This window comes from Lentinus tigrinus (genome assembly GCF_003813185.1).
Source record: "Lentinus tigrinus ALCF2SS1-7 unplaced genomic scaffold L226scaffold_10, whole genome shotgun sequence".
Lineage (NCBI taxonomy): Eukaryota > Fungi > Basidiomycota > Agaricomycetes > Polyporales > Polyporaceae > Lentinus > Lentinus tigrinus.
Window position 1 is genome coordinate 564,712 of NW_027137919.1, and position 21,521 is coordinate 586,232.

Below are 21,521 nucleotides of genomic sequence, written 5' to 3' on the forward strand. Positions count from 1 at the left end.
GGAACGCGTGCTTGAGCGTGTGCATGGAATCCTGGAGGTCCGCAGGGATATGTTCCGGCAGCGGGATGCGATAACCTCGGAGCGTGCTTGTTGAGAGGTGGAAGCAGAGCCGACTCCCAATGACAAGCGCAGCGGTGTTCTATCGCACAGCGTGAGTTTCTCTACATAGTTACACACTTCTTTACCTGTTTTCCCGTCATGAACTCTACTGGCGGAACTTCCTCAGGTTCTCTATTTGCGAGCCTTGCAACCTCATGCCCATCCATTCGGACATCGCAGTTGCGCCCAGAGACTTCTCATAGAAATCTATCGATGGCTTGTTCCACTGCGAGTCGTGTTAGCGGGCACCAAAAGATCCGCCATGCGGACGCACCTTGAGAACTTGCCAATCGATGCGACCGCAATCCTACGCAATGAGTCAGCACACGGATATCGCCATCTAGAGCAGTGCAGCGTTGCGACACACCTTCTCCTCTGCGACCTTACCGAGCTCACCGAAGAGTGCCTTGCCGACACCTTTCCCGCGGTACTCGAGGTCGACGAAGAGGTCCTCCAGCTGGGAGTATGGGATGAGTCACCCCCTTGAACGTGAGCGGTGCTAGACTCACGTATATTCCCGGCTTTCCTGTCCAGGTGGAGTAGTTGAAGAAGTACATGGCCATGCCTACGGCCTTGCCAGGCGCATCGGGAGTTCCTGAGATGGCCAGCAAGGTATGCGCGTACGGGTTCTCGAACAAATTCTTGCGATACTACACGGATGTTCAGCAAGAGCCTCCTAGTAATGTGGAAGTACCAACAAGTTCAGGAGTAGCCTTGACAGACTCGGGTTCCTTCTCGTAGGTAGCCTGTCCATGATGAAGGAAAGAAATCAGTACACGAAGAGATACTCAGCTGAGAGCTCTCGACACCTACGAGTGCAACGACGAGTCGCAATATTTCGTCCTATTGTGTAACGTAAGCAACTATTGCCCTATCATATGCTTGTATATGTCACCGTACCACATCCTCGACCGTGGCGGGGCGGATGAAGTACGACATGATGGGCCAAATGCGGAGAGGGACCAAGTTGGTAGGCGCCCGTCTCGCGTGGCTTTTGGGATGCGTTGTATGCACATATTTTGCCCTGAACCTTAATCTTTTCTCGACGACGCCGAATAGCCAAAGCTCGCCGCTGAGCACGACGACCCCGATCCACGACAATCATCACCATGGACCCCCAAAAGTTGGCCAAGATGCAGGCGCAGGCCGCGGCGAACAGGATCGGTGCGTTTTTCCGCGTTCAAATCCGCCCACTGCACGCCGAACGGCGGGCGTCGGCTGCGAGACGATGAGCTGACCCGCGCACGCGTCGACAGGCGGTAAGGGGACCATGCGCCGCAAGATTGTGCGGAAGACCAAGCCGTCGACCGCGCAGGACGACAAAAAGCTCCAGGGCGCGCTCAAGAAGCTCAACGTTCAGCCGATTCCTGGTGTTGAGGAGGTCAACATGTTCCGCGAGGACGGCAACGTTCTCCACTTCAGCACTCCCAAAGGTACGTGTCGCACTTTCACCAACATTGATCCTCGCATCGTCTCTTCCTATGCCGCGCCAATGTCTTGCATGCAATGGCGCACGGAGCGTGCGGCGACATGTCGCTCCTGCGCTACTCGGTCACCCATTGCATACCCTGCGTCGATTGCAGTCGCGTACCCTCCCATTGCGATCTTCCTTGATGTCGATTCGGTGCGCCAGGTTGCGTGCAATCAGCTGCAGTCGGAGGCCATTTTGCTTAGTCCTCTGGCGCTTGTCTGGATGCTACACCCATATCCATGACCTGAACTAACCTTATCTCGTATCCTACAGTGCACGCTGCCGTTACTGCCAACACCTTCGCGGTGTACGGCGCTGGCCACGTCAAGGAGCTCACCGAGCTCGTGCCCGGCATCCTCAACCAGCTCGGCCCCGACTCGCTCGCGTCCCTCCGCAAGCTCGCCGAGTCCTACCAGGCCATTCAGCAGAGCCAGCAACGGCCACCAGCAGCCGCTGACGAGGATGATGACGATGACGTCCCCGACCTTGTCGACAACTTCGACACCGTCGAGGACAAGCCCGCGGAGGCCACTGAGGAGAAGAAGGCGGAGCTCGAGGAGCTCAACTGAGCTTAGGGAAGACTGTCTGTGTTGCACCTGCTCAAAACCCCGTTGTTGCCCTTTTCCTATGACTACCTCCACCTTTACCCCGCATCTACCCCCTTTCTCCCCTTGCCCGCATGCTTCATGTCGTTTCAGCAGCGTCCCATCCCGCTTCCCGTACTCCATCTGCTCGCTCTAGGTAGTCATTGTCATCTCTAGGTACTCGCTGTCTTCTGCACGACTGTCCAACGACCGCATTGTAAACTGATCGCAAATCGTGTATGCTTGCTGTACTGAGACTCAATCTGCGCGTGCTTGCGACTCTCATCAAGCCTGGTGTCCAAGTCACCCCCATCTTACAGACCTGAGTGTTAGTTGTACATTTACATTCATCCGTGAACGTCCTTCCATCCGTCAAAGACACCACTGTTGGCGACCATCCGCCGACTCGACCAAGCCCCCTCAGGCATGGAACGTTACGCTCCACAAGCGCACACACCCATCCGCGCCCGCGCTCGCAAGCTCGCCATCCTTGACCCAGAAGACGGCATTCACCCCGCCCGGGCCCGCGTTCTTGATCGCGATGTTCTTCATCGGCTTCGCGACGCTCCACACGTACACATGCGTGTCCAGCGAGCCCGACGCGCAGTGCTGCCCGTCCGCCGTCCACGCGAGCGAGTTCACGCGCCCGGAGTGGAACGACCACCGCGTGGTGACCGTCTTGCGCTCCGGGGCGTTGTACAGCACGATCTTCCCGCTCGAGTCGCCTGACGCGAGGAGCGTGCCGTCGGGCGAGAACGCGAGTGCGCTGACAGTGCCCTTGGCCCCGTCGAGCGTTGCGCTCTCCGTCAGCGCCTTGCCGTCCCATGAGTACAGGCGTACTTTCTGGTCCTAGATGGCGTGCGGTGCTGTGAGCCAATGCAAGTCGTGCTGGAAAGAGATATACGTACCTCTCCGCCAACGGCAACGAGATTCCCTGCTGCGGCAATTGCGCTCGGTGTATACTTGAGCGCGACGTCGAACACCTTCTGGTTTGAACGCACAGCCTCGATCTTATCGACTTCTGCGACAAACACCGTCGAGTCTCCGCCCACCGCGATTGCCTTGGGCTGCGCTGCTGTCGAGAATATCGCTGGGCTTGGGTGGGATTTAGTCTCTCCGCATACGACGAACGAAGGGCGGGAACTCACGTGTAGTTCTTGCCATCGATCTCGCGCAGACGGTCGTCGTAACCGATAGAGTGGACAGTTCCAGCGGGTGAAACGCCCAGACCTGCGACCAGGCTCGCATGAGCGTCCCCACCAACGTACTCGTACCCGTCCGCGAAGGAAAGAACTCGGCCGTCAGCGGTGCCGACGATGAAGGTGGACGCGGATGAGGGAGCGGTGAGCGCGGCAGTGACTGCTTTCTGGGGGCCCTATTGGTGATGATAGACGGCGTCAGTATTTGTAGGAAGTGATAAGAGACGAAGAGAGCCCACGTAGAGGATGCGCGCCGGCTTGTCGCCCACACGCTTGTCGAAGACGTTGAGATCGCCAGACATGGAGAGCGAGACGATGCTGTCTCCCGCGGTCCAGGTGTTGCCGATCTGTTGGTGGTTCACGCCGGAGCCGAGGGTCCAAGTGATCTGCGCTTTCTTGGTTTCAACGTCCCCTTACGACAAGGCATCAGCAAGGATTGACGACTGCACAATTGCTCGGGAAGACTCACAAAGCCTCACCGTGCAATCTGCTGCGGAAGTGACAAGAGACTTGCTGTCGGGACTCCAGCTGCATGCCATCTGTTGATGCACTCAGTATCTCAAACTGCACGGATGACCATCGGAACATACAATACTGCCGGTGTGTGGGCTGTCCGTGAACTCGCCAAGAGTCTCGCCAGTCTTGCCGTCGTAGAGGAAGATCTTGTAATCCGAGCCAACACTGGCGAAGTAGTCTCCCGAAGGCGCGAATCGTACGTCCTGTACAAACTTCGTGTGTGTCTTGATCGTCTGCTCACGCATGCCATGTCAGTCCGCTGACCACCCTTCCCATCGGGCTCTCTGACCTTGTCATATTTGAATGGTACACCTGTGTCGTCATCCCTGAATGAGCGACGTATGACATCTGGCTGATGCAGAACGTACCTTGATGGAACACGATGGTTGCGTCGTCTGCAGCTGTTGCAGCACGGAACGGTCGTTGTTGCCGGATGCTCACCGCATTGATGGTCTACGGATCGGGCGTGGTTTCAAAGAGAGTCTTACAGGTAAATCAAGAACGTACCTTCGAATGGCCGATGATATCTCCCGTGGACGACCCAGTATCCATCATGAACGCATGTCCGAACTTGTCTCTTCCGTCTCCGACTGCGATGATTCGCTTGCTCTCCCCATCCCACTCCAGATCCTTTCTTCACCGACCAGCAGCATCGCGTCAATGGTGAGCTGAGCAGAAGTGGAGTGAAGACTTACACACGGCCCGTGATGACCTTATACTCTCCCTTCAGAGTCTGGTCCTCCCCGACAGTGTCCCATATCCTCACTTCCCACAACCATCAAACACCATAAGATAGTAGAACCAGCAAACATGCGCACCTGTGCCAGAGGTGTCTGCGGACGCGCAGTAATATCCAGAAGGTGCGATGCGTGCCACTGTCGTGTTATGGACATGTCCGCTGTATGCAACCGATGCGCCAAGGTCCTGTACTCGTCGTTCGTGGACTATTTCTGAAGTTCATCCTGTGATAGAACACACCTTTAGGTCACGAATCTGGCTCAAATTTCCTCAGCATACAAATAGACCCGATCCCCGAGAACGACGCACTCACGATCACGGATCGACCATTGGTATATACAAGCTTGTCCTTGCTCGAGCTGATCTTGGTGGGCTCTCCTCTCGTCGTCGCTGGATTGCAGGGGTACAGAACACCCTTCTTGAAAGACATTATGCTGAGTAGACGGATCGTGTGTGGTGGTCAGGGAGAAAGGAGCGTTGCCGTCCGCTCTGCACTGCGGCGCGGCAGGCGCAGATATGCCCGATTTAGCAAGGGCGCGCGATCAGGTGACTGCATGAACGACGCGTCGTGACGCGCAAGCGGGTCACCCATGAGATTGACATCATGAAGTCATGAATTGCAAGCACAACTAATACCGTTACATTCCATAGTATAACAAGCACGGACTCAGAACGAAGCAAGAGACGGCTAAGCACTCAATCATCGATAGGTTTCTCCTCCTCGCTGTAGTTCTTGAACGGATCCTTGCGGAGCGCCTCTGCTTCAGCACTCATGACGACAGGCTTCACGGATGGCTTCGGCCTCATGATGGTGGCCGGAGCAGCATTGGACGATGAAGGCGACGTAGGGGGCTAATACAGTTGATTAGCTGAAAATCCCGTATGAGTGGACCAGAGTACTAACCTCGTCATCCCGGAATGGGACGAATCTAGGGGTGGAGGGTACGGCGGGACTTGGCTCCTGCGCACTCTCGTCGCGGAAGATTGGAATCGAGCTCTTGCTCGCGGTCCTGGTCTTGCCCTTCTTCGGGGCAGGTTCAACCGGATTGACTTGCTCCTCATCGTCGCGGAATATCGAGATCGAGCTCTTGCTCGCGGTCCTCCCCTTTGCCTTGGTCGCAGACTCCGGAATGGTCGATGGTCCTGCCTCTGCATCCTCATCACGGAAGATCGACATCGAGCCCTTGCTCGCACTCCTCGACTTCTCCTTCTTAGCCGGAGGAACAGGAGGCGGCGGCATCTCCTCGGATACGGCATCCTCAGAAGGTCCGGGGTCACGGAAGACCGCGATCTTCGAGCTCGACGAGGCCGTGCGCTTCGACCGTCCCGCGTTCCGCAGTGTCGTCCCGGCTGCCTTGCTTACTTCCATCGTGTTCTCCTTGATACGCGACTTGCGCGTTCCAAGCTCCGGCCACGGAGATGGGTTGGCCGCGGCGTCGGGATCATTCTCCACGTCCCCGGATGGGTCAACAAAGATGGGCATGCGACCATTCGGACGTGGTGCAGCAGGCGCAGAGAAGACGTCTTCGCTTACGGAAGGAGAACGCATGGACCCCGAACGCGAGCTGCGTGTACGGGAGGACGAGGACGCGGGTGGCTCACCAAGCACTTGGCGACGGGATGCAGGAGCGGGTGCCCCAGCAAATGTTGGGACGTTCTCAGTTGGAGGGTCCGATGAGCTCGACGATGGGAGGGTAGGGGAGGCCATCATGCGCTTCTGAAATTCGCGATGCCGCGCTTCGAGACGCTCGAGCGGTGCGGCCTTGCGCGCGATGCCCAGGAGGTACGTCTCGTCCGCCTCGACGCGTCTTTCGCGACGTCAACATCATGAACAATGTTCAAGAGGTCTGGCAACTCACCGGTTGGCGCGTTCGAGCGCGATTGCGTACTCTTCGTACAACAGCGTGTGGTTCGTCCCGATCTCGTTCACGAGCAGATACTTGTAGATGATCGTCGGCTTGTCGACATAACCTGCATACAGCACCCACAGCTTGAGATACCTGATGTCCTGCCTCCACTTCCCTTCTCTGTAGTCCCGCAGCACGCGGGTCGCCTCCTCCAACAATTCGACCAGCCCGGACTCTGCGCTGTGGCCTTGCGGGTAGTTCTCGACCGTCCAGTATACGAAACTGGAGTAGACCTCCAGAGGATCGGCATCGTCGGAGTCATCTTCCAAAGCTATCTGCACATTTGCGCGGTGTCGCTTGCGTGCATCGGCCAGTCGGCTCTCGCGTTGGGCATGGGGTGTGGATAGAATGGCAGAGAGCGCAGTAACTCTTCGTCCGGAGGCCAACGGCTGGATGTTTTCCTTCGCAGCTTCCAGTACGTCGCAATCAATAATGAGGGCAGAGTTCGTGTCGTCGGTGAAAACGTCGGCCATGATCAGTGTCGGTGGTGGTTGCCAGAACCAAGGGATGTTCGAGTTCCACGTTCACGTTGAGACTTATATAAAGAACCTTTAAAGTTTGTTACTACATCATAATTGATGCCGGTTGTCTAGTAATAAACTGTTTACTCGCCACCCATTATGGGCGCCCGTGTCGTCCTTTGTCTACAACCTATGTATGCTGCACTCGCCGCTGACTTATCGTTCATTGTCTCCCGTAGACAGACGATTGGACGGGCCTACAGAGCCTGAGGGGGGACGGAAGGCCCTCCATGCAGCATATCGTCCGTCCGAGTCGCTTTGTTCAAGTTAAGTACTGTATGTCCCCCTTGAACTTTCCTTCTCCTCGATTGCTCGTCCAGCATGTTCGCTACAGTTGGTCTGCTCTACGTCAGGCGCTGATAGACGTGAGCGACCCGAACTTGAAGTGCCCGAACTAGGCACCATCTCTCCAGGGCAAGTGAATAGCGCTACCACTGTGTCTAGTATGACGTCTCACTACGTGGGTGGCTAGTGCCTGTAGGACGAGCAGCTTGTTCCTCCGAAGGTTCCGGGCTGTGAACAACTGGCACAAAAAGGACGGTATCTCGCCAACCTACATATTACCTTAGCTTCAGAGGATATGCGCACAACGCAGGTCTCACTTCGGAAGAACACACTCATTGGCACTCAATGCCGATTTCAAGTCATACCTGCACACGAAAACAGACAGCACGGTCACGATGGGAACGCTGTCGTATTTGCTCCTGGGGACATATATGACCATGTTCCACTCATTCATCTATCCCGAAACCTCAGTGAGTAAACCTCATCCCCCTTCAACCAATGCGATGCCAACAGGTCCGTGTATTAAGTTTGTCGTCCCTTCTACCCGCAAGGTCGCCCAGACCGCCTAAGCTCCGAGACGCGCTGACAGACGATCACAGAGTAGTAGAGCGGATGTTCAACTTCATCGCACCCAGAAGCTACCGCCCCAGGGTGTTCACTGCATCAACGGATCCATATGGTAGCTAGTCTGCGCGGCAAATCCTGAATGTCAAGATGCGAGGGTCGTTTCCTACGAGAGGGTAGCTCACCTTGTCTCTTTCCGAAACCCACAAGTCCTCGGCTTTGACGAGCTTGTCGACGGACTCCGGCGGCAACTCTCTCAAGGATTGTTCCCCCATCCCAATCCTGGATTCACCCCGTGAGACTCCGTCCACAGACCGTTTCGTCCGCTGCCATCCGCGGGTCACGGACCAGCGCTCGAGAGTTGTCTGCTCCCGGCCACCTATGTCATCGCCGTATTGTTCGTTATTGATACTTGTGGTGAGGACAACGAACTCTAGTGAGGGCGAAGATCGGGCTAGCTCAGCCGCCGCGCAGCCGAAGTTGAGGTGCCGCACAGCGTCCATGAGGTTGTTTGTGTAGGGGTGGAGGGTGCGTCTGGCAGGTGGTAAGCGGATGTCACAGTGCACAACGATGCGGACGTGGGTGAGTTGTAGACTATGTAGTGGCCTGAGGGTACAGAGTACCATTTCCTGGACAAGAAAGCAGTCAACATAGGCTTCGAGGGGAGGTTACGAGAACCTGAGGTGCAATGAGAATGCTCACGAAGACAGTCTTCCATCTCAACGTCCAAGTCTCCCCGACGTTTAGTCGCTTGTGTCCGTGAGCAGCAAATACCATACAAAGATTTAGATGTGTCAACGATGGAGGGGAGAAGCCATGGAGCACACTAAACACTCTGGGATTCTTCAGAGGATTGAATGTGAGGGTGAGCCGAGAAATGGAGTCCTGGCGCAGGATTTGCGTGGGGCTCGGGCACTCCTTGCAGTTCGATGGGAAGGTCCAGTGGAGGTACAGGTGCCGGATTGGACAGGTTGGAGCAAGCGTATAGAGCATCACTGGGGAGCAGGTGAGGCGACGGAGTTCCCGCCAAGGGCCTCGAACTGCTTGAATGTGTATATTTCTTGAACGAATTCCCTCGCATTCGCTTTCTTTTATGCCATCATACAGCTCTCCAACGTCGAGGAAACTGACCGCCGGTACCCAATCAAGGAGAGGCTCCAGAAGAGGGATGCTGTGTATGACAATAGAGAGGGATCGAACTGACCCATATCGAGTGAGTGTCCGAGTCGACGGCGAGTCATCCGTTAAACAGATGTGCGGTAACTCGAGTGTCTCCAGGGTCGGTGCCAGATGTCCGAGGAAAAGGTCGTATCTGCGCGGGGTCCAGAATGGCCGCGCTGCGACGCGCAGTCTCAGAGGAGACCGCATGAGTATGCGTGCCCCCTCAGGGTAGCCACCGATATAGAGCTCGCGCACATTCGGCAAATTACACAGCGAGGCGGATATGACAGGGTGAATGGATAGAGCGTTTTTGCCGTAGATGGGTAGAGAGAGGGAGGTTAGGTTGACTGCCCGAGTCAGGATGTCGCTGAGAACCGTCGCAATCTCCGCGCTCTCCGGAGTCTCAACCATGCCATGTAAGAACGAAGGGCTGTCGAAGTATATCTCCATGGTACGTAGGTATCGAGTTCTTGCGTCCATGTCGGCTGATATGCATGCATGGAAGCTGAAAATAGACCGTTTGTCCTTGATGCGTAGTATCACTGGACGGCAGAGCAACCGTCGGATTACTACCCATCGGGAGGTCGAGGAAAGCAGCGACAGCGACAGGATGTCGGCGGTATTTTCCACCCAGTCGCAGACGACCTCCAGGATGTCTACGGGGAGTGATGGTTTGAAAGGAGTGAGTTGAGATGTCGACCCCATATGTCGCTGAGTCAAATGGTCCTTTGCAGCACTCAGAAGATGTAGCGATCGAGCTTGTTGTTCTTACTCACTTTTGACTTCGTGCTTTGCTCGAAGAATGATGAATAAGGGCAAGGGAATCAGGGCGAACATGATATCCCACCGAGCATATAAGAGTGTGGACTCGAAGCTGCAGCACACTGCTGCAGTCACGGATTCAGGCGCCTACCAGCCCACGAGTTGCTGTGGAAAACATCGATATGAGCTCATACTCTGGTGCAAAATGCGGTCATGTCCGCTATAGGTAGTGCGGTCGATGTCGGACACGTCTGCGAAGGGGAGAAATCACGCAAACGGGGGTTGTCTTCAATGAATGCGTTGCTTGTATGCAGATAACGTACAGCGAGAACCAACTCCTCTAAGTATCAAGAGACTCCTAGCAACACCCGAAAGCGCGAAGAAGTCCTAGTTTCGGCGAACAAGGGGGTGAGGGGAAGCAGACGGGCAGACGAGCGGACGGACGGACGGACGTAGGCCAGCGGCGACCCGGCACCGGTAGAACGAGAATTGTGGATCCAAGGATGTGGGATGTGATATGCAGTACACATTTTCAAACGCGAGCTACAAGATGGGACGTGAGCTATGACTCTGTGGGGACGGGATAGGTAGGGAAGACAGGATCACTTACGTATAATAAAACATGACAGCAGAATTGAGATCAAAAACGTGAATGGCATGGCGTTATGACGTGACCAAACTATGAGATAGGCGGGGGACGGAAGGACATGATCTCTTCGTAGAGGAGCTCCTTGAGCTGTTCACGGCTAATGTCGTCCTTGTGGACTGTGCGAGACATGTTCAGTCAGGACTAAAAGTGTGGGTAAGGTCGGGGACACTCACGATCGAACTCGAAGAATTCAGGATCCAATGGCGGCGCACAAGGCTCGTCATCGGGATCATGCTGTAAAACGAAGCACGACTCAGTTTCGAAGGCAGCACTATGGCGTGTATGAATACGTACGTATGCCTCGAGGTACGGGTGCGCAAGCGCGTCCTCCACTGTAATGCGCTTCTTCGGGTCGAACGTCTGGGGACACCGTAAGTGAGACGCCATGAGAAGAAAGCCTCGTCCATGACGTACCAATGTCCTCGTGAGGAAGTCGATCGCGAGGGGGTTCGCGTTAGGGAAGAGCTGCGCGAATGGTTTCCGTTTACGGAACGGAAGTGCGCGAATATAGTCCCGTGATCTCCTCGTTGTGATCGCATAGAACTCGTCAAGGGTAGGCGTGCCGAGGACGTCCAGGATGAGTGTGAGTTGGTGATGGTAGTCGCGGCCGGGGAAGAGTGGCTTCCCGGACAGCATTTCAGCGAGGATGCAGCCAACCGACCAGATGTCGATTGCCTGGAGACGACATCCATTTCAGCGCGGTCCAAAAGCATGGCGATGGGATAGGGCCAGGGGCGCATGAGGATGAAGAGGCTCACCTTGGTGTATTGCTTGAATGTAAGCATGATCTCGGGAGCGCGGTACCACCGCGTGGCGACGTATTCCGTCATGAAACCCGTCTCCGTCCCCGAAGGCTCGGCGGTCTTGACTGATCGCGCAAGACCAAAGTCGCAGACCTTGAGATCGCAGTTGGCATTGAGCAGCAGGTTGGACGGTTTGAGGTCGCGATGGATCACATCCGCAGAGTGGAGAGCCTTCAGGGCGCGGAGCGTCTGATAGATGAAGTATTGCGCGTGGTCATCGGAAAGGTCCTGGGTGCGGATGACGCGGTGCATGTCGGTCTCCATCAGCTCCTGGATCACTACGCTGTACAGTGAGCAGAGGTTGCGGGCGGCAACGGTAACGGGTCCCACGTACGGTAGACTTCCTTGAACTGCTCTATAGATGGCGGCTTGATGATGTCCAATATTGAGATGATCTGGGGACGGAGGCGCACGCCTGTCAGCGCGCGCAGCCTCCCGAACGTCGGATATGTGACGTACATTCTCGCTGACACCAGCCTCGCTGAGGAACTTGAGGAGCTTGAGCTCGCGGAGGGTACGGAGACAAAACATGGAGTGGTCGAAGGGCGCGATCTTCTTGATGGCGACCTTGCGGCCTGAGGGCCTGTGGATGGCAGAGCAGACGATCCCATACGCGCCCTCTCCTACGACATCGAGAACCTGGTACTGTGTACCTGCATGCCCGCGTCCATGACTGCTCCCCGCGCGGATGTAGAGACGAGTACGCACCGACGTTGAAGCGCACTTTTCGCGGCGCGGGCTGAGCCTGCGAGGCGGCGTGACTGTGCTTGGCCTTGGCCGCTGCGGGCTGGGAAGCTTGCTCGGGCATGGTGGTGGTATGGGAGAGAGGGGAGAGGGGAAACGGAGAGCAACAAAAGGCGGGACAAGAGAGGTATATGAAGGCCGGTCTTGTTGTGTGCTTGACGGGTATATCCGGCCGCCCTCGGTTACTGTTTACGCGGTATTGTCTCTAAGCCAACGCGGCCTCGGTTTCCAGCTTTCCTTGCAACCACATTCACACGTTGATCTGCGCTGCGCACCCGGCGGAGACCCACGACGTCCTCTCCCAGCCACCAGCCCCGACATCGTCGACAATCACCATCAGATTCCGACAGACAGCGACGGCGCGGCCTGTCGCGAGGTTATCTCGCGCCGTCACCGTTCAACGCGTCGGCACCCGTCTGTCGCAGTCAGCATCGCGCCCAGTGGTGATCGTGGTGATCATCACTCCAGCTGGGGACGAGCAGGCAGATGGACGCCCCGAGGACGGAAGCAGGACACATGTGTCGCCGACAGTGATGCACCGTGCCTGTGGACTTCGCAAACACCGACCAATCGTAAGCATGTCTTCCTCATCCCGCCAATTATCATCTGCGGCCCACAGTCCCGAATACAGCGACAGCGTACTCAAGTTTTCAGAGTATCGGGTCTCCCGTGTTTGAGCTCGACATCACGCCGCGTCAATGTCAGTTAAGAGGGATGCGCATACTGGACGTCAGTCACATAGCTCTGCGAAACATCGCTCGGATGCTCAAGCGCTCAGGATCCAGCGTCTTGGCTACTATCGTATACCGCTCTTGTAGCTTGGCGTGCGCATGCAAGGTTTTGAATCTAACAGGGTCTGCCACAAGATTCCATGTCCTGACACACGGCGCGAAGCGCTCTAACTACGGTGAGCAAACCACTCAAGTCATAGCTGAGAACCTTTCATGGGAGATTCACAGGAGGCGTCGGATGCCGTCAAAGTCTTCCTGATGTCGCAGACGTCAACAACCTTGGGCATCGTGCTACAGGCACTGCCCATCGTAGCCAACTTCTCCGCCTCATCTTCTGCAAGCGCATCAAGCGGCGGAGAAGAGTAGTTTCAATCCATCCAGCATCAATACCATCGGATCATGACTTCTCTCTCAAGATAGGCAGGGCGTACAACTCCACTTTGTCCGCTCGCAAATACACACACTCTGCGTGCACGTTCCTTACCGTGATACGATCTTCACACTGACCAGGTGCAGTCTATCAGCCAAGGTGGTCTACATCAATGCAAGACGAAACAACACTGACAAGAGTAGTCTCCACCACGACAAGGCGCACTCCATGATATTGCCAGTGGGAGTCGGCTTGCAGCACCGGACCGCATCCTCCCCGTCCCAAGCATCTGGTCCATCTGTCGATGGACCCCATCGTCCTGCGACCCGCTCTCACCTCGAGCGACAGAATGACCGCACAGATACCTCTACTGGACCCCACTGAGGCTATATCCCGTGAGCGGTCCCGTGCTGCTGCCAGACTCAGCTTGACGTCCACATCTACATCGGTAGCCTTCTGCTCTTCTACAATCGGGAACCCATCACAATCACATTGGCTGTCAATCTCACCTGTCCGACGTCCTTCCGCCATTCAGCGTACCGTAGGCCTATCACACCGCCCTCAGACTCCGTGAGCCAGAGCTTATATCTATTATGACGGTGGCGCGCGGGAATCTGGTGGCTTACCGGGAGCCGCTAGAGCCTCCACCTCCGATAATCCCCTCGCAATACTGGATCCATCGATGTGCGGCCGTTGGCCTTTCCATCATCTGAAGCACTTCTGTGCGATGACATATCTGTCCGCACCCAGTCGACCTCCATCATCTTGCGAGACGTCGCAGGTCCGCGGCATCCATGATCAATGCTGTATACTACCGTGTACGCGCCCACACCGACTGCCAAATAACAAATCGTAGCGCTTTCACGTTTCCTCGGAGTCATCACGCGGACCAGTCTGCGACCGTTCCGAACTTTGGATCCCGCCTTGACTCCTGCGCTGTCCTTTCATCCTCCGCCGACCACTCGTTACCCAGGCTTTGCGTCCCTGCAGCGACTTCGGCATTCCCATTGGCCACGGCAGACTGTCGATCACTGCGCATGTCGACCCATTTTTGAGTCTGTGCGCAGTCAATGCAAGCGAATGCCGTTAGGCTGCGTGACGCGTCTCATACGCATACCGTTGGTTGCAGTCGCCAATCTCCACATTGGTATTCCAGCGCCACGATACCTTTGTTCGAAGTTCGGTCGTTCCTTTGACGAGGAAGGCATGGGTCCAGTCACGGCCCTTGTGCCTCATCCTTCTCTCTCTGACATCACATTCTTCTGCGGCGTCAGAGAGACGTTGAAGTTCACATCCGGGCCCGAGTTCTCCAGGGACCCTATACCCACGCAGCAACAACGGCCTCAATCCGTCACCTTCCTGCCTGCGAACCTGATATTCCCAAGATGGCAGACGCACATCCCTGTACTCACAGCGTCCAACAACGCTTCTTCTTCCCAAGCTCACCCTCGACTTTCCGTCCACCACGTCCGCTGCGGTGTCGGGCTTCTCGCGCTGGGTGCTGGGCACTGCGCTCTGTATCTGTATAGTATGTTACTTGCACTTGCACTTGCCTTGCGTTTCCAAATATATTCTTACGGACCGGCCAAACTTCAGTTTGCGGCAGTGCATCCACGGGTGCCGCATGATGCAGGCAATGAAGCAATGCACTTGAAGTTGCGAACCAGACGTCGGGATGCTCGGCCACTGCGCCACCACCCAACTATCATACTCCAAGCACACTACTGGTGGCAGGAAGCACGGAAGGCGACCGTGGCACCGCTGCCGTATCCGTCGGTCCAGACTCCAGAGTGTTCCACCTGCAGCTGTCCAAGCAAGTATGCGGCGCGGTCACGTACCCGCCCGCGAATGTACAGATGGACATCCATCCGAGTCGCGCGTGTACTCGTACTGTGCATTTCGCACAACGGCCGGCCACTCACTGGCTGGCGCTGGTAGTTACCGATGACCGGTATGAAGCTGCGCAAAGCTCAAGATAGAAATTACAAAGGCAAGCAGCAGCAGCAGCACTCGCCATAATTATCGCTGCGCCAGCCAGCTCGCGCGGACCCTCGCCGGCCAGTGTGAGTGCCAACTACGACCGCTAGAAGCCCACTGCACACCGCACGCTGCGCAGTTGTCATTGAATAGTTGTTGCGGACAGATGGATTTCAGGCGCGGTGAGGGCGGAGCGCGCCCGGTCGGACCGAGCGATACAGCGCAGGCGGTGGTTAGCTGGTTCGCAACTTCGCGATGAACGCCTCCCCTCATCCTGCCTTCCCTCCGGCGCAAGTGCGGTCTCCAATTCCGGATCGCGCAGGGCAGAAGGGCAGTCACAACCACCCTCCGGGTATACGTATACCTATAATTGCACCGTGTGCCACTAACCGCGCCCGTGGTCTGGTCGACGTGGTGTATCAAGGAAAGAAGCTGCAGAAGACAGAGAACATGGATAAGGAGGTAGTATGCATCCAGATGAACTGCCGTATCGTACACGTTCCGCGCTGCACGAAGTGCAGCAGCGGGGAATCCATGATAGTCCGAGTGTCGAGATTGCCACCGCCTGTTGCAGGTGGGGTGGACGTCTTCACTATCCAAACGCCTGCCTGCGAACCCCTCGACGTCTGAACTCAAGCAACTGGGGAGTACCTCCACGATGATGCCTGTGACCTAGAAAGGCGGGAGCCCCCGCGCGATCCGTTCCAGAGCCGCGACAGCGTCCTCGCGCGACATGCTGCTGAGCACCTCCGCAGCAGTGGTGGGAACTACAGCCACGGTCTCCGAGCCGCCCATCGTGGCATGCACGACGAGCCGCGCGATGACCTCGCCCTGTGGAGGCAACGCGTTCAGCGCTTGGTTTGGCAGGGAGAAGGGAGACTATCATACCACTTCGACGAGACACGCCACGACGATCAGCCTGACAGCGAGTAAGGAACACATGTGAGGCATCTCTAAGGAAGGGCGGCGTACCAGATGATGATCCAGGTTATCCGGTCCATGGCGTTGTTGTTCAAGTGGTCGTGTATCGCGCCCAGCTGTATGCGCCTCCGGTCAGCCAAACCCAACCCAGGATAGCAGTCAGACGCACCAAGTCCTCCGCGACCGCGATCTTCTCATTCAGCACCTGCACGCGCGGCCCGATCTCCATGTACTCCCGCACGGCATCGTACAGCGCCTTCAGGCTCGCCTCGTCCCAGAACAGCTCGGGCACGTCGAGCACGTTGCTCACAAGGTTCACGTCGCGCCGGAGCGTGAACAGCCGCCCGGTGAGCTTCAGCGCGTCCTTGCGCTTGAGCGCGAGCACGCCTGTCGATGCGAGCTGTGCCGGGATCGAGCGCGTGCGCGGGGAGGAGAGGATCCGGTTCGCGTGCGTCTCGTAGTGCGCGAGGAGGGTCGACTGCGCGAGCGCGTGCGCGACGGAGAGCTGGAGGAGGTGCGAGTGGCTCTTGAATGCTGCGCATGTGTATGTGAGTCTACGCAGTCGCCTGTGGTACGACGGAGGGTGACTTACTGAAGAAGTCGTTGTAGATGCGCGGGAAGGCGATGTTGGGATCGTGCTACAGAGCGATGTAAGAGTATGTGGCTCGTTTGATCGAGGAAACAGCGTACCGCATAGTGGCACGCCTCGACCTCCCAGTCGTCATGGGGGATCGGCCTCGCCATGACGCCTGCCCCTTGAATGTCTTCGATGATACTCAGCTCCTGGTCCTCGCGTAGGCCGAAGAACACGACCACGCCGTAGTCAAAGAAGACGGCCTCGGCGAAGTTCTGCGGCTCAACACCAGTCACCCGTCGCCTCGTCCGGGACCTGGTCGCTCCTGCAAGTCTCGGAGGCGCTGTGATGGCGGGGTTCATGTCCTCCGAGGTCAAGGTGTGCTCCTGCTGAGCGGCGAGCGGTACAGCGGTATTGGTTTCCTGCGATGGGCTTGTGACCGTCGCGGCGAGCGTGTTGGTCTCCGGAGAGGCGGAGGGTATGAAGCCTTCTATGGCGGGTGAGGTAGGGGGCTCGACGGAGGTGAAATACGTGCCCTGGTATCCGTCCTCTTCTGCCTCGGATAGGCCTGAGCTGGGATCTTCGTTGCCGGGTGTGGTGGTAGGGGCCGATGAACGGATGTTAGACCCAGGGCCGTACCCTGGGAGGAGTGGAAGATGGTACATCTACAACTGGATGTCAGCATCACAAGCTCGGAAGAACATTACGTGTGTCTTTGGGGGTAAACTTCATCCCACAACACGGGCATATCTTCGATACATGGCCCGCAAGGCCCAAACTTCGCGACAGGACATCTTGGGGAAAAAATCCGGACAGCGCAAAGGAACGTTCCTAGTTAACTTTCGCATAGTTCAACAGGAAGCTAACACCGACAATTTCATCATCCAGGAAGACGACGACTCATGCTATATTTTCGGTGGGCAATAAGGGCCTCTTAAGGTAACTTGACCCAGTATTATGACGTCTCTGGGCGATATGCAGTTGGGCATGACGTGAGTCGTGATAACGACAGCAATGGACAGTGGCGTACGAGGGTGGGCGTATCCCACCCAAGTATACTCGAGTCAAGCACATGGGCCCCTTCCGTAACAAGGGCACGGGTGAAGACTAGTGTACGAGTTCCAAACGGTCTGCATTGCAAGGGGGTTGCAAGAGACAAGAGAATATATAAAACAAAACAATAAGGGGGACTCACCACATACATGGCCTCGTCAAACACACGAGGCTTGACATTGTGTTCGCGCTTCAAGAAGCTGGCAAGCAACTTCATCTTGAACCCTTCCGCCAGACAGTACGCAGTGATGCGCCTGTAGCCCGCCTTCTCCCGCTGGTCCTTGCTCATCCTCTCTCCGGCACTCTTCTGCTCCCTGACACCCCGGTCTGTCTCGTAGCCGTGTAGCTGGTCCTCATCCTCGTCGATCTCCGGAGGTGGTGGTTTGGTTTGAGGGGCAGACGGGAGTACGACGAGCTTCTGGGTGGTCTTGGACGTGCGCTGTGCCTTTGCTCCTGTGTTCGTCAACGCAATGCCAGAGACAGACGGTCGACGTGCGAGAGGCCGGGCAACGCTGGAAGTTGCACGAGGGGGTCGAGGACGGATCACTGTTGGGGTTGGGACTGCTTGCGTTCGAGGACCGGGGGCTTGGGGAGGATTAGACATAGCTCTACAACACGTCAGTTTCTGTATCAATGTCTTCCGTCAAAGGAGCATGCTCACTAAAATCTAAGCCAAAATTCAACGTTGTTACCAGTTTTACAGCTCAGGCGAGGAAGGAGGAGGAGGAGTGCGTTACTCTGAGTCCTTGACGTCGACCATACCCGGCCCGGAAGTCCCGAGAGAGCGCTTTAATGTGAGAGATCTAAACTGAGATTTTCTGTCACCGTTCGCGTTTGTCCCTAGCTGCCTCTCTAGTGACTGCCACTCCCTCGAGCATGCCCTCTTCGTCAGGAAAGCGCAAGACTACACCTTCTTCTGCCTCCATCGCGAAACGCGTCAAAACCAAGCACGTCTCAACCGATGACCTGCCGTGGAAGAAGGTCACGAAGCCGCGCGAAGCAGATCTTGGGACGGGGTTTGACGGCTTCCTCGAGTTAGAGGAGATTGAGGATGTAGACGTTGTGTATGAGGAGACCGACGCGGGACGCGTAGTACACTTCCAGGTGTGTTCCACCCGACACCCGACTGTGTGGAAGCTGCCATCGTGACCACTTCCTCTGGCCTTCTTCAGACGAAAGACAACGACGACAGACACGCGCAAGTAAAGACGGATAAACCTGGGCAGTCTTCGGAAGCTGTCATGGACAGGCTCGATGTGGACGCACTGCCCGACCCGGTGATATTCGACGGTACGTCTGCGAAGCATGTCCAAGCTTTCTTGACTTCATTTTCGCGCAGACGCGGCGCTCTTGCCCGCTTGGAGCACATTCCACCTACACCCGCAACTGGGCCGGGCTCTATACTCGAAGAAATATACCACTCCTACGCCCATCCAAGCGCAAGCGTTACCTCTCGCGCTCAAGGGCAAGGATATCGTCGGCGTGGCGGAAACGGTGAGTACGATGAATATATGTTCAGTCTGCGATTGACAAGCGTGCTGCAGGGTTCAGGAAAGACGTTGGCATACGGCTTGCCGATCCTTCACCATCTTTTGACGGAGGCATACTCCCATCCGATTCCGAATTCAAAAACGAGACGGCCTGTCCGCGCTCTCATCCTTGCGCCCACGCGTGAGCTTGCGCTGCAGGTCTCCTTTCACCTCAACGACTGCCTCAATGCCGTCGACGTCGCACAACCCGAGGACGACGCAGCTGCGGAACCCTCGAAGGAGGGCAAGACTCGCAAAAAGGGAAAAGGCAAGGCGAAGGCGGCTGCAGAGGGCGCGGACACCGAGAACAAACCGAAGCACCCTCCACTCGTGAGCGTCGCGGCTATTGTGGGTGGCATGTCTGCCCAAAAGCAGAAGCGTATTCTCTCGCGGGGAGTTGACGTTCTCGTTGCGACGCCCGGTCGTCTGTGGGACATCATCCAGGAGGCGAGTGCTCGCAAAATGCGTGCTAACGGTGGCTTACATGACCTACAGGACGACGAGCTCGCGATGCAGATCGAGAGCCTGCGCTTCCTCGTGCTCGACGAAGCCGACCGCATGATCGAGACCGGCCACTTTGCGGAACTCGACAACATTCTGCGGCTCACGCTGCGCAAGTCGGAGTGCGTCCGCGTATGCCCCACCCTATGTTGTTCCCTCACTGACCCTCTGCAGCGACGAAGTTATTGAGCCGGAAAACACCCTTGGTGCTGACGAAGCCGAGGCTGAGGACAGCAAGGAGGGCGTAAAAGCGGGCGAGTTGCAGACCTTGGTCTTCTCGGCGACGCTCAGCAAGGACCTGCAAAAGAACTTGAAGAGGCGCTCGCGCGGTCGTCGGAGAAAGAACGAGAAGCCGGCGTCGACGTTGGATGACCTGCTGCTGCGTCTCGACTTCCGGGATCCCGCACCCGCTGTAGTGGATATCAGCCCAGCGGGCGGTGTTGTCGCCTCTCTGAAGGAGAGCAAAATTGAGTGCCTCGCGAACAGCAAGGTGGGTCGCTACAACATCTTCTTCGCGCACATCCCCACTAAACTCGCACAGGACGCATACCTGTACTACTTCCTCCTCCGCTACCCGGGTCGGACCCTCGTCTTCCTGTCCGCCATTGACGGCATCCGACGGCTCCTGCCTCTACTCGAGCTGCTGGGAATCCCTGCGTTCCCCTTACACTCGCAGCTCGAGCAGCGCCAACGGCTCAAGAACCTGGACCGGTTCAAGTCCACGCCGAACGCGGTCCTCCTCGCGACGGACATCGCCGCGCGTGGACTGGACATACCCGCCGTCGACCACGTCGTGCACTACCAAGTCCCGCGCACGGCGGACACGTACGTGCACCGGAACGGACGGACGGCGCGGGCGATGCGGCGGGGGTTCAGCTTGCTCATGTGCGCCCCGGACGAGCGGCGGGTCGTCAGGGCGCTCATGCATAGTCTCGGTAGAGGTGAGTTCTAGTGCCTCTCTGTTGTGTGCGGGCGGAGCGGGTAGGAGCTGATGGACATGGACGTGCAGAGGAGGAGGAGGTCGCAGAGATGCCGGTGGAGCTGTACATGCTGGACAAGCTCAAGGCGCGCATCCAGCTTGCGCGCGAGATTGACTCGGTGCAGCACAAAGCGAAAAAGGAGAAGCACGAGCGGAACTGGCTCAGGGAGGCCGCGGACGCGATGGAGATTGAGCTTGATTCTGATCTTGCGAGGTATGTCGTTGTCTCCCGTCCGTCCTTGTCGGTCCAATTCTGAAGGTTGTTCTAGCGATGATGACGACGAGGGCACGACGGGCCCGTCGAAGCAGAAACGCAAGGCGGCGGCAGCGAAGACTGCAGCGCTGAAAGCGGAGCTCAAGGCAATGCTCGCGCAGCCGCTCGTCGCGCGCGGGGTGTCGACGCGGTACATCACGTCGGGCGTGCACTCGATTGCGGACGACATGGTGGCTGGAGAATGTGCGTACATGACCTATCTAGTGTAACGTTCCAGGCTGACTCGTTGTTTGGCTGGATGTAGACCATGAAACCATGGTCGGGCTGAGAAAGGTCGAGGCGGGCGAGGACCTCGTTCCCGCGAAGGTGCGGAAACCTAAGGGAAAACCGAAGGTTAAGGAGGAGTACGAAGAATGGGGCGGGATTGAGGCCGAGGACTGAGTGCAGATGCCAATCCGTCGGTCCCTGGCAGTCGCTGCATTTTGACAGTACCATCCCGTCGTTTACGCGACCGTAATATATCACTGGCATTTCGAACCCTCTCTGCTTTATCCGCTACACGGGCCAGCTGAACGTTTGGAGTCCGCGCCGTAAGAGATGATTCTCATGTTCTACTGCTGCTTGTTCGTGCTAGAATCCCCGGAAATGAAGTAATCGAAGTGAGCGCAT

At 56.8% G+C, this 21,521-nt stretch overlaps 9 protein-coding genes across 9 annotated transcripts; 3 read left to right on the forward strand and 6 right to left on the reverse strand.

Annotated features, from left to right (window-relative positions):
* Nucleotides 1-205: 205 nt before the first annotated feature.
* On the reverse strand, nucleotides 206-1,038 carry L226DRAFT_545404 (acyl-CoA N-acyltransferase; the record flags this gene model as incomplete). The annotated part of the gene is made up of 7 exons (XM_067682342.1): nucleotides 206-325; nucleotides 374-406; nucleotides 467-556; nucleotides 609-749; nucleotides 798-845; nucleotides 913-942; nucleotides 1,000-1,038. The coding sequence occupies 7 exons, from the start codon at nucleotides 1,036-1,038 to the stop codon at nucleotides 206-208; spliced, it is 501 nt and encodes a 166-aa protein (XP_067536123.1).
* Nucleotides 1,039-1,131: 93 nt separating this feature from the next.
* L226DRAFT_552655 (NAC-domain-containing protein) lies at nucleotides 1,132-2,510 on the forward strand. Its single transcript, XM_067682878.1, has 3 exons — nucleotides 1,132-1,263; nucleotides 1,356-1,532; nucleotides 1,844-2,510. The coding sequence occupies exons 1-3, from the start codon at nucleotides 1,209-1,211 to the stop codon at nucleotides 2,137-2,139; spliced, it is 528 nt and encodes a 175-aa protein (XP_067536124.1). The 5' UTR covers nucleotides 1,132-1,208; the 3' UTR covers nucleotides 2,140-2,510.
* L226DRAFT_552656 (WD40 repeat-like protein) lies at nucleotides 2,301-5,085 on the reverse strand. Its single transcript, XM_067682879.1, has 13 exons — nucleotides 4,921-5,085; nucleotides 4,848-4,862; nucleotides 4,688-4,793; nucleotides 4,565-4,634; nucleotides 4,377-4,503; nucleotides 4,238-4,322; nucleotides 4,159-4,181; nucleotides 3,944-4,102; nucleotides 3,823-3,892; nucleotides 3,593-3,765; nucleotides 3,303-3,529; nucleotides 3,063-3,249; nucleotides 2,301-3,003 (listed from the first exon to the last, which is right to left on the reverse strand). The coding sequence occupies exons 1-13, from the start codon at nucleotides 5,035-5,037 to the stop codon at nucleotides 2,575-2,577; spliced, it is 1,788 nt and encodes a 595-aa protein (XP_067536125.1). The 5' UTR covers nucleotides 5,038-5,085; the 3' UTR covers nucleotides 2,301-2,574.
* Nucleotides 5,086-5,213: 128 nt separating this feature from the next.
* On the reverse strand, nucleotides 5,214-7,011 carry L226DRAFT_485762 (uncharacterized protein). Its single transcript, XM_067677127.1, has 3 exons — nucleotides 6,467-7,011; nucleotides 5,512-6,415; nucleotides 5,214-5,459 (listed from the first exon to the last, which is right to left on the reverse strand). Exons 1-3 carry the CDS (start codon nucleotides 6,985-6,987, stop codon nucleotides 5,304-5,306), a joined length of 1,581 nt encoding a protein of 526 aa, XP_067536126.1. The 5' UTR covers nucleotides 6,988-7,011; the 3' UTR covers nucleotides 5,214-5,303.
* Nucleotides 7,012-7,886: 875 nt separating this feature from the next.
* On the reverse strand, nucleotides 7,887-9,452 carry L226DRAFT_48380 (uncharacterized protein). The gene is made up of 3 exons (XM_067677029.1): nucleotides 8,587-9,452; nucleotides 8,070-8,513; nucleotides 7,887-8,008 (listed from the first exon to the last, which is right to left on the reverse strand). Exons 1-3 carry the CDS (start codon nucleotides 9,250-9,252, stop codon nucleotides 7,976-7,978), a joined length of 1,143 nt encoding a protein of 380 aa, XP_067536127.1. The 5' UTR covers nucleotides 9,253-9,452; the 3' UTR covers nucleotides 7,887-7,975.
* Nucleotides 9,453-10,084: 632 nt separating this feature from the next.
* On the reverse strand, nucleotides 10,085-12,112 carry L226DRAFT_534471 (mitogen-activated protein kinase). The gene is made up of 9 exons (XM_067680678.1): nucleotides 11,968-12,112; nucleotides 11,719-11,912; nucleotides 11,594-11,654; nucleotides 11,215-11,537; nucleotides 10,871-11,131; nucleotides 10,751-10,816; nucleotides 10,630-10,690; nucleotides 10,418-10,572; nucleotides 10,085-10,350 (listed from the first exon to the last, which is right to left on the reverse strand). The coding sequence occupies exons 1-8, from the start codon at nucleotides 12,065-12,067 to the stop codon at nucleotides 10,487-10,489; spliced, it is 1,152 nt and encodes a 383-aa protein (XP_067536128.1). The 5' UTR covers nucleotides 12,068-12,112; the 3' UTR covers nucleotides 10,085-10,350; nucleotides 10,418-10,486.
* Nucleotides 12,113-13,060: 948 nt separating this feature from the next.
* On the forward strand, nucleotides 13,061-14,072 carry L226DRAFT_48437 (uncharacterized protein). Its single transcript, XM_067677054.1, has 2 exons — nucleotides 13,061-13,674; nucleotides 13,744-14,072. The coding sequence occupies exons 1-2, from the start codon at nucleotides 13,409-13,411 to the stop codon at nucleotides 13,958-13,960; spliced, it is 483 nt and encodes a 160-aa protein (XP_067536129.1). The 5' UTR covers nucleotides 13,061-13,408; the 3' UTR covers nucleotides 13,961-14,072.
* Nucleotides 14,073-15,491: 1,419 nt separating this feature from the next.
* On the reverse strand, nucleotides 15,492-18,339 carry L226DRAFT_534474 (DUF155-domain-containing protein). The gene is made up of 8 exons (XM_067680679.1): nucleotides 18,291-18,339; nucleotides 17,772-18,237; nucleotides 16,693-17,241; nucleotides 16,595-16,640; nucleotides 16,172-16,536; nucleotides 16,054-16,118; nucleotides 15,970-16,000; nucleotides 15,492-15,912 (listed from the first exon to the last, which is right to left on the reverse strand). The coding sequence occupies exons 2-8, from the start codon at nucleotides 18,231-18,233 to the stop codon at nucleotides 15,754-15,756; spliced, it is 1,677 nt and encodes a 558-aa protein (XP_067536130.1). The 5' UTR covers nucleotides 18,234-18,237; nucleotides 18,291-18,339; the 3' UTR covers nucleotides 15,492-15,753.
* A 144-nt stretch (nucleotides 18,340-18,483) lies between these two features.
* On the forward strand, nucleotides 18,484-21,395 carry L226DRAFT_534475 (DEAD-domain-containing protein). Its single transcript, XM_067680680.1, has 10 exons — nucleotides 18,484-18,733; nucleotides 18,802-18,919; nucleotides 18,969-19,123; nucleotides 19,174-19,605; nucleotides 19,654-19,781; nucleotides 19,834-20,149; nucleotides 20,201-20,600; nucleotides 20,669-20,852; nucleotides 20,908-21,095; nucleotides 21,157-21,395. Exons 1-10 carry the CDS (start codon nucleotides 18,506-18,508, stop codon nucleotides 21,291-21,293), a joined length of 2,286 nt encoding a protein of 761 aa, XP_067536131.1. The 5' UTR covers nucleotides 18,484-18,505; the 3' UTR covers nucleotides 21,294-21,395.
* Nucleotides 21,396-21,521: the final 126 nt, after the last annotated feature.

What these genes read in the sequence shown, in the direction of transcription:
- L226DRAFT_48380 (XM_067677029.1), bottom strand. Translation starts at nt 9,252, where the DNA reads ATGCGGTCTCCTCTGAGACTGCGCGTCGCAGCGCGGCCATTCTGGACC. An exon ending in TGAGATGGAAGACTGTCTTC is followed by an intron (nt 8,514 to 8,586) that starts GTGAGCATTCTC and finishes TTTCTTGTCCAG; the next exon opens with GAAATGGTACTCTGTACCCT. An exon ending in GGGTTTCGGAAAGAGACAAG is followed by an intron (nt 8,009 to 8,069) that starts GTGAGCTACCCT and finishes TTTGCCGCGCAG; the next exon opens with ACTAGCTACCATATGGATCC.
- L226DRAFT_534474 (XM_067680679.1), bottom strand. Translation starts at nt 18,233, where the DNA reads ATGTCTAATCCTCCCCAAGCCCCCGGTCCTCGAACGCAAGCAGTCCCA. An exon ending in TTGACGAGGCCATGTATGTG is followed by an intron (nt 17,242 to 17,771) that starts GTGAGTCCCCCT and finishes ATCCAGTTGTAG; the next exon opens with ATGTACCATCTTCCACTCCT. An exon ending in TCGAGGCGTGCCACTATGCG is followed by an intron (nt 16,641 to 16,692) that starts GTACGCTGTTTC and finishes ATCGCTCTGTAG; the next exon opens with CACGATCCCAACATCGCCTT.
- L226DRAFT_552655 (XM_067682878.1), top strand. Translation starts at nt 1,209, where the DNA reads ATGGACCCCCAAAAGTTGGCCAAGATGCAGGCGCAGGCCGCGGCGAAC. An exon ending in GGCCGCGGCGAACAGGATCG is followed by an intron (nt 1,264 to 1,355) that starts GTGCGTTTTTCC and finishes ACGCGTCGACAG; the next exon opens with GCGGTAAGGGGACCATGCGC. An exon ending in CCACTTCAGCACTCCCAAAG is followed by an intron (nt 1,533 to 1,843) that starts GTACGTGTCGCA and finishes CGTATCCTACAG; the next exon opens with TGCACGCTGCCGTTACTGCC.
- L226DRAFT_552656 (XM_067682879.1), bottom strand. Translation starts at nt 5,037, where the DNA reads ATGTCTTTCAAGAAGGGTGTTCTGTACCCCTGCAATCCAGCGACGACG. An exon ending in TACCATTCAAATATGACAAG is followed by an intron (nt 4,103 to 4,158) that starts GTCAGAGAGCCC and finishes ATGCGTGAGCAG; the next exon opens with ACGATCAAGACACACACGAA. An exon ending in GCCCACACACCGGCAGTATT is followed by an intron (nt 3,893 to 3,943) that starts GTATGTTCCGAT and finishes GTGCATCAACAG; the next exon opens with ATGGCATGCAGCTGGAGTCC.
- L226DRAFT_48437 (XM_067677054.1), top strand. Translation starts at nt 13,409, where the DNA reads ATGGACCCCATCGTCCTGCGACCCGCTCTCACCTCGAGCGACAGAATG. An exon ending in TCACACCGCCCTCAGACTCC is followed by an intron (nt 13,675 to 13,743) that starts GTGAGCCAGAGC and finishes GGGAGCCGCTAG; the next exon opens with AGCCTCCACCTCCGATAATC.
- L226DRAFT_485762 (XM_067677127.1), bottom strand. Translation starts at nt 6,987, where the DNA reads ATGGCCGACGTTTTCACCGACGACACGAACTCTGCCCTCATTATTGAT. An exon ending in GCGCTCGAACGCGCCAACCG is followed by an intron (nt 6,416 to 6,466) that starts GTGAGTTGCCAG and finishes ACGTCGCGAAAG; the next exon opens with ACGCGTCGAGGCGGACGAGA. An exon ending in TCCCATTCCGGGATGACGAG is followed by an intron (nt 5,460 to 5,511) that starts GTTAGTACTCTG and finishes CAACTGTATTAG; the next exon opens with CCCCCTACGTCGCCTTCATC.
- L226DRAFT_534475 (XM_067680680.1), top strand. Translation starts at nt 18,506, where the DNA reads ATGCCCTCTTCGTCAGGAAAGCGCAAGACTACACCTTCTTCTGCCTCC. An exon ending in CATGCATAGTCTCGGTAGAG is followed by an intron (nt 20,601 to 20,668) that starts GTGAGTTCTAGT and finishes ATGGACGTGCAG; the next exon opens with AGGAGGAGGAGGTCGCAGAG. An exon ending in CGACATGGTGGCTGGAGAAT is followed by an intron (nt 21,096 to 21,156) that starts GTGCGTACATGA and finishes GGCTGGATGTAG; the next exon opens with ACCATGAAACCATGGTCGGG.
- L226DRAFT_534471 (XM_067680678.1), bottom strand. Translation starts at nt 12,067, where the DNA reads ATGCCCGAGCAAGCTTCCCAGCCCGCAGCGGCCAAGGCCAAGCACAGT. An exon ending in ACCCGTACCTCGAGGCATAC is followed by an intron (nt 10,691 to 10,750) that starts GTACGTATTCAT and finishes TTCGTTTTACAG; the next exon opens with CATGATCCCGATGACGAGCC. An exon ending in TGAATTCTTCGAGTTCGATC is followed by an intron (nt 10,573 to 10,629) that starts GTGAGTGTCCCC and finishes TGTCTCGCACAG; the next exon opens with TCCACAAGGACGACATTAGC.